This window comes from Lynx canadensis, chromosome D2, assembly GCF_007474595.2.
Source record: "Lynx canadensis isolate LIC74 chromosome D2, mLynCan4.pri.v2, whole genome shotgun sequence".
In the NCBI taxonomy this organism is placed as follows: domain Eukaryota; kingdom Metazoa; phylum Chordata; class Mammalia; order Carnivora; family Felidae; genus Lynx; species Lynx canadensis.
The window spans coordinates 39,994,988-40,015,491 of record NC_044313.2 but is presented as its reverse complement, the minus strand read 5'-3'; the positions used below and the strand labels follow the sequence as shown (position 1 = coordinate 40,015,491).

At 37.8% G+C, this 20,504-nt stretch overlaps 1 protein-coding gene across 6 annotated transcripts in view; it reads right to left on the bottom strand.

Annotated features, from left to right (window-relative positions):
- PARG (poly(ADP-ribose) glycohydrolase) overlaps positions 1-20,504 on the bottom strand; it is a 132,227-nt gene that overhangs the window by 11,309 nt on the left and 100,414 nt on the right. For all 6 annotated transcript variants that reach the window (XM_030335500.1, XM_030335497.1, XM_030335498.1 and 3 more), the window contains 2 exons: positions 19,192-19,300; positions 9,070-9,175 (listed from right to left, as the gene is read on the bottom strand). In XM_030335500.1, coding sequence (XP_030191360.1) covers positions 9,070-9,175; positions 19,192-19,300 — 215 coding nt within the window. The remainder of the gene's footprint in view (positions 1-9,069; positions 9,176-19,191; positions 19,301-20,504) is intronic.

The following is a 20,504-nucleotide window of genomic DNA, read 5'->3' as shown; positions in this document are numbered from 1 at the left end:
CTCTGTCTCAAAAATAAATAAAAACGTTAAAAAAAAAATTAAAAAAAAAATGCACTCTCTCTTCAAGAATTCAACCATCTCTAGAATGGCAAATCCCAAATCCAGATCCAGATTCAGAATTTGTGGCCAATGAAGATTAAACAGCAAGAGTGCAGACACTGGGCTCTAGGGCATCAACCCTGGTTTGTATCCTAACATTGCTGCATGCTATCCTTGTGACATTGGGCTACTTACCTCTCTCTGCCTTGACTATTTCACCTATAAAGATAAAAATAAAGCTTACCTAATACATTGTTATGAGCTAATATATGTAAGGAAAGCACTTAGTATAACAATTTCTGGAACATAGAATGTTTGTAGACATTCTCAACTAACAACAACAACGATACAACAACAACAACATACTGGTTTTTGCGAAAGGCCAAATGTGAATTTTGATTCTGACTCCTACTAGGTCTCTCTTTGGGCTTTTTTACTAGCCTCTTTTTGAACCTTGGTTTCCTTATCTTAAAAATGTGGCTACAAATTGAAGGGTAACCATGCAAACTAAAGGAGAGAATGTAGTCTTTCTTAAACATGGCTGATCATCAGTATCTCCCAGACAGTTAAAATTTCCCAAAGCCATTTCCCAGATCCACTAACTAAGTGGCATCTCTGAGGTGCTGATGACAACCATTCCACTCACTCTAGACACCTTGAATGCATTATCATGTACAAGACCCCATTCTAGACACTGGGCCCACAGAAGAGGACAATGTAGAAGTGTTAAGAAAGGAATATTCTTATTCAAGTGTGTAAGAGCAAAAGGCTGAGAAAGAAATGGAGTGTGGTGTGTTCTGACAGAAGGAAGCAAGGTGATAAGAAGCCTGTGGTAAGAAAAACTGAACTGAACTGGCCCATATTTCTATTCTAACCTTCCATTTTTTATTGATAGTCACCTCTTCCCCAGTTCTATAAACAGACCTCCCACAAACCCAAACCAGAGGGATAGGCTGGGTCAATGATAGCATGGTAGAAAATGATTTCTCAGAACTGTCCAGGTTCCTATCTTTTCTAGATCAATGATTTTTCTAGAGTTTAGCTATCTTGATTCCAAAATAGCAAAACAACCAGTAAACACATTATTTAAGTTTGGTGTCAATGGGATATAAGGTATGAAGGAAAATAAATTTACAAAAAGTTTCTATAATTTCAGAGAAATTTTCATTTAATATAAATATGCAATAAAAATCAACTGAGGGGCACCTGGGTGGCTTAGTCGGTTAGGCGTCTGACTTCGGCTCAGGTAATGATCTCACGGCTTATGGGTTTGAGCCCTGCATCAGGCTCTGTGCTGATAGCTCGGAGCCTGGAGCCTGCTTTGGATTCTGTGTCTTCCTCTCTCTCTCTGCCTCTCCCCGGCTTGTGTTCTCTCTCTCTCTCAATAATAAATAAACTTAAAAAAAAAAAAAATCAACTGAAAAACTTCTGAATCTCACTGGGCATGTGTCCAGTGTTTACTGACTTGCTGACTACAAGGATTTGGTTCAAGAGATAGGAAAGTGATCTAAGTTGGCCCAATTTTTAAATGGAGGAGTTCTCCTTTCCACTAGGGTCACTCAGTTGCAGTACTGTAAACCTGGAACTGTTTGGTCTCCAGCTCCTGCCATGGAGAGATAACCAATGGAAACAGAAGAGAATGAAGCTATCATCTTCAGAGAAGCAGGCATTGGAGAAACCAACACACAAGAGGAAGTGTCTGATCCTAGGATCCAGTAATCCCTGAGGCCAAATCTACCCAGTCTTTCTCTGCCATATCAGTAGACAGTGGCCATTCAGGCTTAAGTGATTAGGTAGATTAGCATATCTTAAAACTAAAGAATCCTAATACAGAACTTGGTTGCAGTGTTGGCAGTTGGGTATAGGTAGGACAGGAAGGAGGATCTTTGTGGAATAGTTAACACTAGAGTGCTGTCTTTTTTTTTTTTTTTTAATGTTTATTTATTTTTGAGAGAGACAGAGACAGAATGCGAGTAGGGCAGAGAGAGAGGGAGACAGAGAATCTGAAGCAGGCTCCAGGCTCTGAGCTGTCAGCACACGGGGCTCAAACCCACAAGCTGTGAGATCATGACCTGAGCCGAAGTCAGACGCTCACCCAACTGAGCTACCCAGGTGCCCCAGTCTTTTTTTTTTTTTTTCATTTTAAATATTTATTCATTTTTGTGAGATGGAGAGAGACAGCGCTACCAGGGGAGGGGCAGAGAGAGGGAGACACAGAATCTGAAGCAGGCTCCAGGCTCCAAGCTGTCAGCCCAGACCCTGATGCAGGGTTTGAACCCACGAACCTCGAGATCATGACCTGAGCCGAAGTTGGACACTTAACCGACTGAGCCACTCAAGCACCCCTAGAGTGCAGTCTTAAAGGAATACAGGGAATTAGGCAGATGCTAATAGGCAATTTCAGAAGAATGTGCAAAACCCTAGATTAAAGAAAGGCAAACAGGGTTGTTGAATAAATTTGTTAAAGAGAAATTCCTTGAGCATATTTTATTTGCAAATCACTTTTAGGTAGCTAAGGCAGGGAATGGGTATAGAAAAGAAAATACACAGGAGTACAACATCAAGATACCTTTAATTACAGTAAACTAGCAAAGGCATAATTTTCTCAAGTCAGGTAACACAGTATGGAGAGATATAAAAAATAAACATTGAAGGAAATGGAAGGAGGAATTGACAAAAATATAATAGAACTTTAGAGTACCACTCAATACCTTCACAAAGCAAGCAGACAAAATTAGAGGGATACAGGGTCTGAGCTAATAAGTATAGAATCTCATAGACATAGAATAAGTTCTACATCATTCAGAGACATCTTTTCATGTACCAATATAGCATCTACAACAACTGTTATGCCACCAAGAGTAGCTCCAAAAAAAATTTTTTTTTTTAATAATAGGTAAAAGAGGGGAGCCTTGGGTGGCTCAGTTAGTTAAGCATCCAACTTCAGCTCAGGTTATGATCTCACAGTTCATGGGTTCGAGCCCCACGTCAGGCTCTGTGATGACAGCTAGGGGCCGGGAGCCTGCTTTGGATTCTGTGTCTCCCTCTCTCTCTGCCCCTCCCCCAACTCATGCTCCGTCTCTCTCTCTCTCTCAAAAATAAATTTTTTTTAAAAAAAGAGGTAAAGAAACCATCTTATTTTTAAACCAACCATTTCAAAATGGTTTTAAATTATCTCCTAAAAATCTCATGGATATCTGGTGGTACCCTTAGAGCAGAAGCCCACTTCAGTCTCTAACTGAGATGGGATGAATAAAGCCACAAAAAGAAGCTACTTCTACCAATGAAAAAATGCCAAGTAACCTACAGAATCTTACACTCTTCCTGAGTCTACTAGAGAGCTGTGTTGTTGCAAGGCAATCAAAGTATGACAACCCCCTCCAAGAAGATACAAACTATGATCCTTGAAAGAGCACAGGAGACAGAGGTAAGCACCATACAAATGGGTAAGAATAAAACAGCTAAAACTTTAACATAAAATTTAAAAGCCAAGTGTAGACTGGGGGGTTACTTTGGAATAATCAGGAGCCCGAGAAATAGAGAGTTCACACTCACTCAAAAGCTCTTTTTCATAGGCTTCCACAGGGTGCTCAGAAAGATGAAGGGCCAGGAGGAGGACAGAGAGAGCCCACATGGTAGCACAGGCACACAGGAGATGAATGGCTGCTGGTGGGCGACAGGCACCAAACCCCTCCCTCTTCCCCATGTCCCTTCTTTTCTACCCTCTAGTTCTAGGGACATGGGCTGCTTTGGGGCAGAAAGTTGTTAGTAAATGTCTGTTGAATGAATGAATATACGAAAAATATTATCTTAACAGTTGTCAGCAGAATGTATAATGAAAACAGTTCAAAATCAAATTGTTGTAAATTGCAATCCTCCTGTATAGTTAGGCAGAAAGCATATTAACAAATATTTAGTCTTATTGCTAATAAAAGAAATAGAAGTTTAAGGATCTGCATATGCCCATGTTTGCTCTCCATGGTTTTTTTAAAAACTATCCTTCCAGGGGCGCCTGGGTGGCGCAGTCGGTTAAACGTCCGACTTCAGCCAGGTCACGATCTCGCGGCCCGTGAGTTCGAGCCCCGCGTCAGGCTCTGGGCTGATGGCTCAGAGCTTGGAGCCTGTTTCCGATTCTGTGTCTCCCTCTCTCTCTGCCCCTCCCCCGTTCATGCTCTGTCTCTCTCTGTCCCAAAAATAAATAAACGTTGAAAAAAAAAAAATTTAAAAAAAAAAACTATCCTTCCCAAAAAAAATTAAAAAAAAAAAAAAAAAAAAAGGGGGCGCCTGGGTGGCGCAGTCGGTTAAGTGTCCGACTTCAGCCAGGTCACGATCTCGCGGTCCGTGAGTTCGAGCCCCGCGTCGGGCTCTGGGCTGATGGCTCAGAGCCTGGAGCCTGTTTCCGATTCTGTGTCTCCCTCTCTCTCTGCCCCTCCCCCGTTCATGCTCTGTCTCTCTCTGTCCCAAAAATAAATAAAACGTTGAAAAAAAAAATTAAAAAAAAAAAATAAAATAAAATAAAAACTATCCTTCCTTCCTTCTTTCTCTATTAAGGTAGGGATAAGCATCTGATGGTTCAAAGAGTCTTCCTGAAAGGTTTGGTAAGACCTAGGGACAGATAAAGATGGCCAGTCAAGAAAAAGTTAATATTGGCTGTGTCTTTATCTGCTCTCAAAGGGTTTTAGCTTTCCAACTTTTCCAACCTTGTATCATCTCTCAATACTCTCAAGTAGACCATAGCTTCTTGATTCCTTTCTATGCACCTGCTCTACCTCCCTAATACCAGGTCATTAGCAAACATCTCTTTATTGGTCCTCTCTTCTTTTGGAGATTCATCTAGGATTTAAATGCCCGCTTTGCCCATGTCTACTATGTGACTGATGACAAAGTGAGCTTATAAAAGAGAAGTTTATAATGTCTTGATGGCTGTTTTTCTTAACTGAGATATAACTGCCATATAAAATTATGTTTTTCAAATATACACTATGATGATTTGGTATTTGTACATATTAAGAAATGATTATCACAATAAGTATAGTTAACACCCATCACCACACAGTTACAAGATTATTTTTACTTGTGATGAGAACTTTCAACATCTACTCTTTAAGCAATTTTCCAATATGCAATACAGTTATTACTAATTATAGTCACAATGTTATACATTATATGCCCATGATTTATTCATTTTATAACTGGATGTTTGTACATTCTAATCCCTTTCACCCATTTCACCCACCCCCATACCCCACCTCTGGAAACCACCAATCTGTTCTCTGTATCTATGAGCTAGGTGTTTTGTTTTTGTTTTTAATATTCCACATAAAAGTGAGATATACACTATTTGCCTTTTTCTCTCTCACTTATTTCACTTAACATAAAAATGCCTTCAAGGTCTATCCATGTCGTCAGAAAATTTTTTACTAAGACTTTTTGTTACAGAAACAATATAAGCTTAAAACAGAAAGGTACAAATTAAAAAAAAATCTGTATCACTCACCTAGAGACAACCATAGCTAATCTTTGCACATAAACAGATGAACACAGAGAATCTCAAATTTGTGATATTTTATATTTATCATTTGATTTTCAGAATTGTTTACAATACATATACTATGTATTTCCCCCATTCGGCAGTATTCTAAAAACATACTTCCATGTCGGCAGTTGTATTTCTGCAATAGTTCTAATGTCTACATAATATTTCGTTACATAGATGTATCACAGTATCTTTCTTTTCAAAATCAGTTTCAGTAAATAATTCCCCACTAAAGGATAAATAACTACTTCTAATTTTTATGATTATTCAAGTGAATGAAGGAGAGGGAATTGTCAAAAGGTCACTGTTAAGTTTAAATCTCAATAATGGGGAAAATGAACTATATAATGAAACTCTTTGAATACTATGCTTGGTACTCACCAAGGGGAAACAAAACTGTAATCGGAGAAAAATATTTTTATGCCACAAAGAAAAGAAAGGAAAGGAAGACATTTATAAAGCTTCTCAAATTGTCCATCACAAATGACCAAAGCTTATGGCAGACCTGGTTTTTTGGATTGATGATACGAATCTACTCATTCATTTTACTTCACAGAAAAACAGCAAAATCGTCTGCCATAAGATCAATAAGCCCAGAATGAAAAACAGGTTTCCTCAAATTGAGGATGATAAATAATTTCATAAAACCTAAAAATTCTTTCTTCTATAGATTTTCAAAACACTGAAAATAATAACATGCAGGTTTTGTTTCTGATTATGAAAAAAATGTGGGTGAAAGCCTTTAGAATGAAGGAAAAGATTTCTCTAAGCATGCCACAAATATGTAAACACATAAAAATTAAGTCCACGTGACAACAACCCAACAGGCTGAAATAAATGAAAAAATACCTGCAACATAATATAACAATTAATGATATTTCTTTTTTTTTTTTTAATTTTATTTTTAAGTAATCTCTACACCCAACATGGGGCTCGAACTCATGACCCCAAGGATCAAGAGTCCCATGCTCTTCTGACTGAACCAGCCAGATGCCCCATTATTTCCTAATATACAAAGAGTTATTACTATCCATTGAAAAGTCAAAACTATTTCCAAAGAGCTAAATGGGCAGAAGAGTGAAAAAAACAATTCACAAAGCAAATAAAAATGGCCAATAAACATATAAAAACTGTTGAACCTCAGAGAAATTTTAAAAATTGACAAAAATCCCTTGTTAGTGAGGATTCTTATGCAGGGAAGACAACAGAAATTGATATAAACTTTCAGAAGGATAACTTGCAACAAGTATCAAAATATAAAGTATATATGCCTTTGGGTTATTAATCTCACTTCTAGGAATTAATCCTAAGAAAATAATCATATATAACATATGTAATTATATACTGCAGTATTGCTTATAAGATTAAGAAAATAAACCAACTGTCTATAAAGGGAGAACCAGTGAAATAAATTATGGTAAGTAGAAATACATACAACAGAATACTATATAGCTATTAAAAATGTCGGGGCGCCTGGGTGGCGCAGTCGGTTAAGCGTCCGACTTCAGCCAGGTCACGATCTCGCGGTCCGTGAGTTCGAGCCCCGCGTCAGGCTCGGGGCTGATGGCTCGGAGCCTGGAGCCTGTTTCCGATTCTGTGTCTCCCTCTCTCTCTGACCCTCCCCCGTTCATGCTCTGTCTCTCTCTGTCCCAAAAATAAATAAAAACATTGAAAAAAAAAATTAAAAAAAAAAAAATGTTGACAGTACATTTACATTTGTATGGTTTTCAAAAAGAAGAGGTCAGAGCATAGACTGGTGTTATGTTATTAATGTCAAATGGTTACACAGATTGTTAATAGGAATATCTGAAAAGATGATCGCCAAAAACGTTAACAATGAACTCTGATGATTTTTACACACTTCATAATATTTTTCTGGATTAAAAAAATAATAAATGTGACATTTTTACAAAAATAACATACTCATAAATAATGACAGACTCAACTATTTTATTCCCAGCGAGGTAGATTTTTATCTATATCTAGTTTGGCTATCAAGGCCAGTTGGCTGTTTTCTGTTTTATTTTATTACTTTATTAACTGTAGTATAACAAAGAATTTCAAAAACCTCGGAATTTCCTGAATGTCTTTGTTATGCTAAGGAGGACTCTGGGTGAGCCCCTACATAGCTACAGGATTGGGATTTTCAGCCACTGACTTCCAGCAAATGGAAGGAGAGTTGAAACTGAGTTCAATAATGGGGCCAATGATTTAATCAACAATACCTATATAATGAGGCCCCAATAAAAACTTTGGACATCGGGATGCCAGGGTCATGAGTTCAAGCCCCATGCTGAGGTGTGCAGCCTACTTAAAAAACAAACAAGCAAAAACACTTTGGACATCAAAGGTCAGTGGAGCTTCTCGTTGGCGAACACACTGATGTATGAGGAGAGAGATGTGCCCTGACACCACAGCGAGAAGGCATGGAAGCTCTGTATTCCCTCACAGATCTCACCCTATGTGTATCCTTTATAATAAAATGTAGTAGCACCTGCCTGAGCTCTATGAGTCATTCTAGTAAATTATCAAATCTGAAGGAGCTTGTGGGAACCTCCTAGATTGGTAGCCAGTTGGTCAGAGATGTAGGTGGCCTGGGGACACCCTGCCCCCAGACTTGCAGCTAGAGTCTGAAGTAGAGGTGGTCTTATGGAGGACTTTGCCCTTAACCTGTGGAATTTGCACTAACTCCAGGTAGTTCATGCCAGGATTGTATTGCAGCACACCTAGTTGACGACAGACCAGTTGGGTTGACACAGAACAGTATCCTTCTTAAGTAATGATACAATACGATTTTCTACGACTGATACTTTTGAGAGTAAAGTAAATGTCATAATTTGGTAAATGGCCAGCAGCTTTGATCAGATTTTGTGATTTTTCTACCATAAACAATAAAATGTAAGAAATGTTTATCCTTCTTGGGTACCCAAGTGGCTCCTTATCTATGTTCTTCATGCAGCTCTCCCAAGCTGTACTCCCACATATGTGCACCTCTACTAAAGCATTCACTACTATATTGCATTTTCTATGCTTCTCTCTCATATGCCAAATTGTGAATTCCAAAGCAGGGACTACATTTTATTCACCTTTGCATTCTCAGAGTCTACCACAGTGCCTACAACATAGCAGATGCCTCACAAGTTTGGTGAATGAGTGAGTCAACGAAATTGCTCTATCAAAATCACTTCTGTGAAGCAAAGTGCTTAACGGGTACTTTGGTTTGAAACTTCATAGTCATTCTGGACTCTTCCATCCCTCTATTCAACTAAATACTGGTCTGGTAGACTAAAGAGATCTTTACAGGGAAATAGCAAATAAAAATAAGTATTCCTTTAAATACAATAAGGAAAAAGAGGATGGTGTCAAATACTGTTTTTCTCTTCAATCTTTGTGGTCTCTTATTGTATAAAACAGAACATTAGAAATCCAAGTTTGAAGGACTTTTTCTCTGTAGTCAAAATGCTTATCATTCTTACAACAACTTATTTACTTACCTTTTAATCTAGCATCACCGCCAAAGGCACCACAGCCCCAGTTTCCTGTGGCTACTGCAGAAAGATTCTCTGAAGAAACTCCAGGACGGAGAAATCCACAGTAAGCCTGCAGGATGAAAGAAACATTACAGTGTGTGAGTGACTAGACACTAACAGTATTTCTGACTGATGTACTAAGATCAGTGGCTGTTACCAAGCTTATGTTCTATTTTTTCTTTTTCTTTTCTTTTTTTTTTTTTAGGGGCCAAACTAGAGGGAAAACAAGAAAATCCTGGGATTATAGAAGAGAGTAAGAAATGATCAATTCTAGTATTTATTTGTTTTCATGCTGGGCCAAAGCCCTTAAACCAATACAGACAAGTCTCAGTTTCTTTGTCTGATTCAAACAAATATAAATGAAAATATCAAAGGTATTTCAAGAACTGATGGGATCCCAATTACAAACTACCAGGAACTGAAGGGAGGAAAGACACTTAACATATAGCTTTATTTGAAGGCTTCTGAACACCATTTTTTCCATTAAGGTAAAGAGTTATCACCACTGTGCTTCCTTAACACTTGCTCTCTCAATTACTGGGACTTAAAGACTAGTAACTGTGTATGGGATTCCTATACCTGGTTATAAAATAATCTTTAAGGTCCCCTCTAGCTCCAAGATTCTCTGGTTTCACAGCTCTGCTTTAAGCTAGAATATTTTAACATTCGCTAGTCACTTTGAGAAAAGTATGATCTATCCTGAGGACACTGGCTAAGTCTTACTTAGAGGAACATTTAATTTTGTACATGAGAAGACTGCAGTTTAAGCCCCAAAGTTGTAGATTTCCATTTCTTTGCTGCCAGCCTAGTTGGTCTTTCTCAGTTTTCTGAAACTATCAGACTATATTAAGAGGTTTAATGTAATAGCAAAGCAAATCTCCCCTGGGTTCTCTCAAGTAGCAAACAAAGCCTAAAATATAGCTTATGTATAATAGTAAATAAAATAAAAAGAATGATCTGTGACAAATGTTCCTAGAGAAAAACCAAGGATAAAGAAAGATGCTTCCATGAAACCCACACATAGAAATATAGTAAACTGCTCTCTGAAGTTTCCACAAAGGTATAAAAATTTATTTTACACACTGTCTGGATAGATTAACAAGGCTATTCCTTCCACCCCCTCCTAGGCTGTAAATCCTGACAGATATTAATTATAAGTTGGTACCAGACCATTATTCAATGCTGTGGTACAGAGCTTACACTAGAACTCACAAATTACCTGTATAATCAGATGCATGGAGTTTCTGAAAATCTCTTTCAGATCAAAAATATCAAGAGCTCAGGTTTGTTTGGGTTTTTTTGCAGGTTCTTAAAAGACACAGAGTCTCTGCCTTTATGCCAAAGGGGGAGAAAAGACTCTGTCAGAATACACATAACTTTGCCGCTTGCTTCCCTCTCAAATGCTCCTCAACAGGCCTACATGAAGATGATGATTTCTTAGCCTCCTGTTAGTGCCGCCTCTCTTTTACACTGTCAGAATGGCTTTAGTCTCTTCCTATTGCCATCTCTACATATCTGGGCTGACTCCTCTTTAATGAGCAAACATACCTTGGTGAAACCAGAGCCTAACAACAGAGAATTTGAAATATTTATATTATTAGAAGAAAAGTCTAATGTAAAGTGCTAACCAATTGTGCTAAAAAAAAAAAAAACCCCAAAACTCCACAACTATCTTGAAAAATGGCCATACCAAAAACAAACTATAAAACTGAAATTAACCGGCATTTCATGTTTTAAGCAAAACAAATCAAATAATACTTTAAAAAAGTTAATCAGAAATTAGAAGATATAAAACAATTCAGAGTAATTAGGTACAAAGAGTAACTATTTGAGGTGCGTGGGTGGCTCAACTAGTTGGTTGAGCGTCCGACTTTAGCTCAGGTCATGATCTTGTGGTTCATGGGTTCAAGCCCTGTGTAGGGCTCTACGCTGACACCGCAGAGTCTGGAGCCTGCTTTGGATTCTGTGTCTCCCTCTCTCTCTGCATCTCCCCTGTTCATGCTCTGTCTCTGTCTCTCAAAAATAAACATTAGGGCGCTTGGGTGGCTCAGTCGGTTAAGTGTTTGACTTCAGCTCAGGTCCTGATCTCACCTTTTGTGAGTTGGAGCCCAGCATCAGGCTCTGCACTGACAGTTCAGAGCCTGGAGCCTGCTTAAGATTCTGTGTCTCCCTCTCTCTCTGCCCCACCCCTGCTCACACACACACACACACACACACACACACACACACTCTCTCTCTCTCTCTCTCTCTCTCAAAAATAAACATTAAGAAAAACTTTTAAAAATAAACGTTAAAAACTTAAAAAAAGAATATTTATAGTGATTAAATGCAAAATTCTTTTATTCTGTTTAAACCAAGTATTTCCAAGGTCAGACATAAGAGAGAAGCAGCAAGCTCTTCTAAGTCTCCTTTAGAGGAACAACCCATACTTCTCCCTTCTGCAGTAAGGGGAAATATCCCTCAAATGCTAGAGACCAGAGCAGGGTCACTAATCACGGAATCATTTCCTTTTACAGCAGTAATGAGCCCCTACAGTAACAAATAAAGATCAGATAAGGATAGAGACCTCAAAAGAGTGGAGTTGCCAAGTTCTTACTTCAGAGGGAAAGGTACTAGGAGTTCTCAAGAGCTCCATGCTGGCAACAAATACATCCCTCCCCCCCACACTCACCGCCAGAGAACTTGAGGCAATTTATCAGAGCAGTAAGAATAAAAAGAAAGCCAGCTCAAACTCTATAGTCACATCCTGACCATAATCACTAATGACAGCTATTTATTTTTTATTAATAAACAACTTTAAAGAGAAAAAGAGGAAGCATTCATACCTTAGGACAATAAGTAGAGAATACCAAAGAACACTCATCTCAGAATGAGTTTTGATGGGAAGGGAAGAAGAGAAGGAAGACAAAGGTAATTCTAGTATCCTGAAGGATACAATGGGGAGCTTTGAGAAAAGCAAGAGGCAGGAAGAAAATACTGGTACCTAGAGGTAAAAACTAGAGCCCAGCCAGAAAGTGATGAGATAAATACAGAGATATAGGATGGAAGCAAAGAAAGTGAAAAATAAAACCAAGAAAACAGTTGTAAAAACCTACAGGCCCAGAACTGGACCTGGGAAATAGATGGTACTCAAGGGAATAGTCACAAAAATCCATGCACACACATGCATGAGCACACACACTCTTAAGTAAGAGCTCAGGCTTCAACATCAAGTTTAGCAGGCTCAAGTAGATAAAATTAAACTATGTCTTTCATTATAATGGAAATAGATTATACTGTTAGCTAGAGTAATAATTTACAATTATTATTCCCAAAGAGTCACTTATTTGGAGACAATCTACCACTAGTCTAACTTAATACACAGTTGGTACCACTGCTGATTTTTTGAGGTCTTATAATACTGTGATCTCTTAAAAACAAACATAATATAAAAAGATCCTTAAGAATCTTGTGGAAGAAAATAAAATATTATTAATCAAGAGACTTAAAATTGTCCTTAGAGGGGTGTCTGGCTGGCTCAGTCAGTACAGCATGAGACTCTTGATCTCAGGGTTGTGAGTTCAAACCCCACGTTGGGCATGGAGCCTATTTAAAAAAAAAAAAATTATCCTTAGATTAAGTAATAATGATTTTGCAAAATTTTCATCTTTTGTAAATTTCTTTTGTTATTTGATTAAATAACAAAGAGGTTTATTACTACATTACGTGTAATGAGAAAAACTTGGGACTACCAAGTTATTCAAAAACAGTAGTTCAATAGTAGTACACCAATCCAACCAGTTTTATGGCCATTAAACAAATTATTATGATGATATTAGAAAATGCAAAAAATATTTACAATATATAGTTGAATAGGTAAAATACAAAGTTATAGGCAACTTTTGAATACATTTTGATGAAACTATTCATGTGGAAGGACATACAAAAATGAAAACAACTATTTGAAAGGTAGGATCACGAATGATTTTTTTCTCCCAAAATAATTGGGGGAACCTGGGTAGCTTGATCCTGGCTCAGGTCAACAGATAGAGGCCCCTGTGTTGGGCTCTGCACTGACAGCACAGAGCCTGCCTGGTATTTTCTCTCTCTCTTTCTCTCTCTCTCTGTCCCTCCCCAACTTGTGCACAAGCATGCATTCTCTCTCTCAAAATAAATAAATAAATGTTAATTGTAACATTACTAGATAGACTAAATAAAATGAAAGAATTATGCAGACCTTAGTTTCCTTATGTGTGAAATCAAAGATTGGATTAGGTTATCTATGATTACTCTGATTCTTTATATTAAGAGATTTAAGAAAAAACTCACTAAAAATGACACATTTGGGGCTAATATTTCTGAAAAGTAAAGTGACACATACAACTGACCCTTGGACAAGGTGGGTTTGAATTGCATGGTCCACTTCCATGCAGATTTTTTTGATAAGTACCCTAAAGTATTGCAAATGTATTTTTCTCTTCCTTATGATTTTCTAAATAACATTTTCTTTTCTCTAGCTTATTTTATTTTAAGAATACAGTATATAATACATAAAACATACAATCTACGTGTTAATTAACTCCTTATGCTGTCAGTAAGGCTTCCAGTCAATAGTAGGCTATTAATAGTTAAGTTTTGGGGGAGTCAAAAGTTATATGTAGATTTTCAGCTATACAGAGGATTGGCACCCCCAATTTCTGAGTTGTTCAAGAGTCAACTGTACTTAAGAAAATACTATTAATGATCAGATGTTGAACTCCTCCTCCAGTTTAACACTCTCTTAACTGGGCTATCTAGGCTACCCCAGATGTTGAACTTAGAAATACCAGCATCTAGGGGCACCTAGGTGGCTCAGTGGGTTGTGACCAACTTCAGCTCAGGTTATGATCTCAGGGCTCATGGATTCAAGCCTCATGTCTGGTTTTGCGCTGACAGCGTGGAGCCTTCAACGGATTCTCTGTTTCCCTCTCTCTCCCTGCCCCTCTCCCACTTGCTTCTCTCTTTCGCTCTCAAAAATAAATACACATTAAAAAAAAAAAAAAAAAGAAATACCAGCAGCCAGTATTGAATGGTTTTGTTAATTAAGCTCTGGTTTAATAACAACTTCTTTCCAAATTTGTTGATGGGTAATAACAAAAAAATCCATAAATGGTGGTGATTTCCTGTTGGGGTGATCTGTTTGCTTCGTTCAATTTCTGATCCAGAAACCTCTACGAAATGTATTCATTACTTAATATTACTTGAATGAGTCTAACATGGCTAAATACAACTTTTCACAGATGATTTCTTTCTTCCCTTGCTGAGCTATATGCCACTTTTGCAAGCTAGAGTCATAAATCCTTCCAACTACAAAGATAATTTTCCTCTACAGTGTCACCCAGCTGATCCCTCACAGAATTAAACACTGCTTCACAGTATCAGTTAAATAAAAGACAACAGACTCTTCCTTTTAAAAACCAACTCTGCTTGCAGGTCACGATGTAGGTCCAATAGGACAGGTGGAGCCTAGACGGAGCAAACTGTTTCCAAAGGGAATAAAGCACTTTGTGGGATTGCCCTTTCAGTTCGACCTGATGACTAATGCCTAAAAGTAGCAAAAGAGCCCACAGAATTCAGAGATCCACATTGAATTCTGATGGTGAAAACTGGTCTTACGCTCTGTTGCTTCCTAGATAAAATGAGTTTTCTGTTCCTGCCCACTTTCTCTCTGGCATGAAAAAAAGTTGAACTGTACAAGTCACCTTTAGAGTAATTTAATACAGACTCTTCTGCTTTAAACCCAAGTTTATCAAACACAGCAAGGTGTAAATCACTTAATATTCTCTCCAAGTTGTGTTGTCAGTTTATGTAAAACTTTGCCGCCATACTAAAATTCATAACTCTATTTTAATAGGTAAATGTAACCAATAAATGATGGAATGCTTTTATTTAGAAGACCCAAAGCTATTTGAATTAGTTCTCTAATTAACTTGCCAATGACATTTAACAAAATCATTTACTGCTTTCTTTTTTTCCAATGAAAGAATTAGAAAACTAATTCTCAGGGGCACCTGGGTGGCTCAGTCAGTTAAGTGTCTGACTCTCGATTTTGGCTTCGGTCATGATCTCACAGTTTTGTGAATTCGAGCCCAACTTTGGGCTCTGCACTGACAGTGTGGAGCCTGCCTGGGATTCTCCCTCTCTCTCTGCCCCTCCCCCACTGTGTGCGCACAGATCTCTTTCTCTCAAAATAAATAAATAAACTTAAAAAAAAAAGAAAGAAAACTCAATCTTGGCTAAAAGAGAAAATGTTTTGGAATACAGCAGTGAATGAAAGAACACAGATTTATCAAGTGCCTTCCTGTGTGCCAGGCCCTCAACTAGGTGCTTGTTCAATGTTAGCCCATGTGCTAATGAGCTTACTCTACACCTGTGCTATTTTCTTGTCTTAGAGAATTTAATAAATAGGCTGGTGGGGGGAAAGCCTTCAAAGTTCCTTTAAAAAGTATATCAAACAATAAAGGATACGGAGAAAAGCAATCAACTAGAAGCTTGCTCGCTGTTTAGGATTGTGATTTTAAGAGAAGAAAGAGGTAACCAAGGACATATATGCTTGCAGGAGATTGTTAACGAAATGCAGAGAATATTCTCAGTGATTTAAGATGGAAATAGGTAAAAAGTCTGGAAAGAGACCTAGTTATAGTAATATCTATGTGAAAGGAGTTACATTTTTAAAAAGTGGTTTGAAGTCAGGGGAACCTGGATTCAAGTCCTGACTTCATCACTGCCCAGCTGTGTGACGTGAGGCAAGTTATTCAACTTCTTGAGGCTCCGTTTATGATCTCTAAACTGGAGACAAGAAGAGTATCTACGGGGCGCCTGGGTGGCTCAGTCGGTTAAGCGACCGACTTCGGCTCAGGTCATGATCTCGCGATCCGTGAGTTCGAGCCCCGCGTCGGGCTCTGTGCTGACAGCTCAGAGCCTGGAGCCTGTTTCAGATTCTGTGTCTCCCTCTCTCTCTGACCCTCCCCTGTTCATGCTCTGTCTCTCTCTGTCTCAAAAATAAATAAACGTTAAAAAAAAAAAAACATTAAAAAAAAAAAAAAAAAGAAGAGTATCTACACTTCCCTGGGTGCTTAGGATTAAATCAGACATCAAATTTAAAGTGCTAAGTAGAGTGCCTAGCATGTCATATGCAATCATTTAATGTTAGCTATTATTTTCACTATTGCTATTTGTATAATTAAAAATTTTTTCCACCACTATTTGACCGCAAAGAACCTTTTATGAACTATAAATTAGACTTACTTGCATACTGATATGAACAATGGCAGGTTGAAACAGAGAACTACATACTATCAATCCATCTGCTTCATATGGTTTCATCTATTCCATACTTGAATGGAAAGTAGACTTAGAGGCTTTATCTGGCACATGAAGAATATTTAGGAAATATCTATAAATTTGTAACATTTTCAGTGATTTAAGATAATGTAATTATATCTAGAAAGTTTATCTTGGGGCACCTGAGTGGCGCAGTCGGTTAAGCGTCCGACTTCAGCTCAGGTCACGATCTCGCGGTCCGTGAGTTCGAGCCCCGCATCGGGCTCTGGGCTGATGGCTCAGAGCCTGGAGCCTGTTTCCGATTCTGTGTCTCCCTCTCTCTCTGCCCCTCCCCCGTTCATGCTCTGTCTCTCTCTGTCTCAAAAATAAATAAACGTTAAAAAAAAATTTTTTTTAAAAGTTTATCTTAAAAAACTGTGTTAGTAATTTCTAAGAAGTTCAATGACTCACCAACTAATGCATTTAACAAATATTTTTGAGAAGTTCTCATAAGCAAGGCAGTGCGCTTGGGACTGACTGATTTGAGTCAAATAAAACGTCTTCTGTTGCCAGGTTAAAGGCTCATTCTTTTTGTATGAAGTGAGTTTCCTAAGGACTCTACATTCTACAAATACTTATATCTAACTTAACCTATTCACATACACCAAGGTTTCATATCTTTAACTTTCTGCTGTCTTTGAGGAGAGGCAAAAAGGTTAGTGCTATATAAATAAGTAAATGTAGAGAATACCAATTGGCCATGGGTAATTAAAAAAGATTTATTTATGCCCAGGATTATTTTTTAAAACTATATTTGCAGATAATTTCTAAATGTGAACAATCTAGCTCCAACAGAAAAGTATTTGTGAGAACATAAATTTTTATCCATAAGAATATAAATTTTTATCCTTTAAATTTTTGTTAATGTATGATTATGGTTAAACACATTCCCTTTACACATATTTCTTTTCCAAACTACCTACTGCTTACATAAATGTCTTCTATTATCAGTGACCATGACCATCTGACAAATTCATATGTGTTTAATAAGGAAGGAATATCTGATGAAAATCTAAAGATAAATCTCATTCTACTTGATATGCTATATAATAAAAATATCATGTATTTGGAAACAGGAATTTGGAATAGTGAAAGGCTTACATTTAAAATGTGCTGAACATAATAAAAGATATTTTGTTCTAGAATCTCTGACTTTCAGAATCAGGTAAAGGAGAGAAATTATACCTGTTGATATACCAAACAACAGTCTTTCTGCATAGGTTTTCTGAGAAATTACTTTAAAAAAAAAAAAGAAAAAATATATACACGTGATTATCAGTTACCTAAGTTTAACTTTGGAAGATAGTGCATTTACTTACTCTTCAAAAAAATTTTTTAAACATTTTTTTAAGTTTATTTATTTGAGAGAGAGAGAGAGAGAGAGAGAGAGAGAGCGAGAGAGCACATGCGCAAACGGGAGCAAGAAGGGGAGGACAAAGAGAGAGGGAGAGAGAGAAAATCCCAAGCAGGCCCTGCACTGCTAGTGCAGAGCCAGACTTGAGGGCTCGGTCCCACAAACCATGAGATCATGACCTGAGTGAAACCAAGAATTTGGCACTTAATGAACTGGGCCACCCAGTCACCCCTACTCTTCAAAATTTTTAAGAGATCCCTTTGAGAACTGTAAACATTAAAATAACCTAATAGATTATGTATGAGAAAACACTCAACAATTAGATTCTCAAGTAGATCAGAACACAAGATAATAAATGTCTTTACACTCAAAATATATACCAATTTTTAAGAGTAGTAAAAGCCGCTATGGATTATTTGGTTGTTTACTAACTATAAGAAGGGCAAGGTGTTTGAGCTAGGATAAGCAGAGTACCACAGAGAGGCCATTTCTGTGGTAAGACCAGGCAGAAACTGTGACGAGGACATACTTAATGCCAGAAGTGCCAGTCCCAGGGCACTCCCAATCCCCTTGCAATGGTACACTCAGTCTGCTGTCATAATCAAAAGTCTATGTAGGGACTGGCAATGCGTAGCCATGCAAAACCACAGATCTCATTATCTTAACAAACAATCTCATAACAATGTGAGTTAAACAATGGTTTTCAGAATTGGGTCAGTTTCCTTGGCTGTTAATTTGAGGATCTAAAATTATCAATTATTTTGGTAAAGCCCTAAATCTAGAGAACAGAATCAGTACTCTACTGTATAAGAGTTTATTTATATGGTTAACAGAAGTGAAAATCTGACTAATAGGTATGGCTCATTTTCATATTTCTGTAATACAATTAGACAAATGATTGTAGTAGACAGCACTGAACATCACAGAAAATCACAGATTCTATCATAAATATGCCAAATTATCTAATCAATAAACAGTTTACAAGTGAATCTTACCTATAATAAAACTTAACTTCTATGGCTTATCTGCATCAATCCTAACAGCATACCTTTGCAGAGACATCATTGAAAGGTGTGAAAAAAATTTTTAGCACTCATTCACTTCTATATGGTTTTAAAATAATAATGTTCCAAAGCAAGGAAAAGTACTTGATGAGCTAAATGCATGTGTGGGGCTCAATATCAAGCAACAGTCTATCTGGCATCAGTAATCAAGCAATTACGAAATGGAAAGTACATCTTGTACAAGCTGACAGACCCATTAAATCAGGAGAGCTGTGGGCAGACATACTGACACTGCAAGAATTACCAGAGAGCATTAATTTCAGCATTAATAAAATGGCAGTAAATAGATGACAGTTGCCAGATGAACTAAGAAATGAGGTTACTGGCCTTGTTAAGCTCGCGTCTGATTTTCTCAGGCACAAACTGGTCGAGGTAGCGTCTGAAGTGAAGGGCATCAATGGCGACGATTTCGGTGCCACGCCGCTGCCAGGCGTCCCTGGGGCAGGATGAAAGGGGCAAGATGACTAAGGAAAGACACTCACAAGATATAACCCTTGTGAGGCCGGGTTTCTGAGAATTTGGCAGGGTTAAAATATTAAAAATAAACCAACAAACCAGTAGCCATAGGTCTCAGCAAAACAGGAGGGCAGAAAACACCATTTTATTCTTAGATTTCAAGACATTCACATTATAGACTGTTAGGCATTAAACGGTAACATGAAAAATTATCAAGAGATGACAAACATGACCTATTGTAAACAGGTACATCATTTACAGTGAGTCTCAGAAGTTAAAGGATTTAGGGGCCACACAAAAGGAACTTAGCTCTTGGTTTTCCTCTAAGACTAACGAGACGTCATTTGTATCTTGACTAACGCCAAAAAAAGAAAAAAAAAAAAATGGTCAAAAAGCTCATTCCTCCTTGGCTTTCAAAGACCTGCTCTTTGGGGCTTGGGTTTATAACATTGCCATGTATCACTATCATCCAAAACATAACCCCAAGAAATCAAGTGTTACAAAAAATGTGTACTGTGCACAACTGCAGACAGTGCAAAACTATTTTTAAAAAGACAAACACAGTAAAGCAGACAGTAACACATTGCCTGTGGAAATAAGGACTGGGTGAGATGATTTTGGAAACGTGAAATTCCAAATATTCCAATATTCTCTTTACAGACTTACATAAATTGACATGCCAAGCAACTTTTTCATGCTGAAGAATGGCAACAGAAACCTTCATGTTAGTCTGTAAGTAATTATCAGCAATTAAACATCCACATAATTGTTGCAACCAAATATTTTAATCAAAACAACGAGAGAGAGGGGCGCCTGGGTGGCGCAGTCGGTTAAGCGTCCGACTTCAGCCAGGTCACGATCTCGCGGTCCGTGAGTTCGAGCCCCGTGTCGGGCTCTGTGCTGACGGCTCAGAGCCTGGAGCCTGTTTCCGATTCTGTGTCTCCCTCTCTCTCTGCCCCTCCCCCGTTCATGCTCTGTCTCTCTCTGTCCCAAAAATAAATAAACGTTGAAAAAAAAAATTAAAAAAAAAAAAAAAAAAAAAACAAAGAGAGAGAGACCAGGGGTTGGATTTGAGATATTACGAAGAATAAATTTGCAAGGGTAGGTGAGCAACTGCTGATTCTGAAACAATGGCTCTTTTTCATACATACACACACACACACACACACACACACACACACACA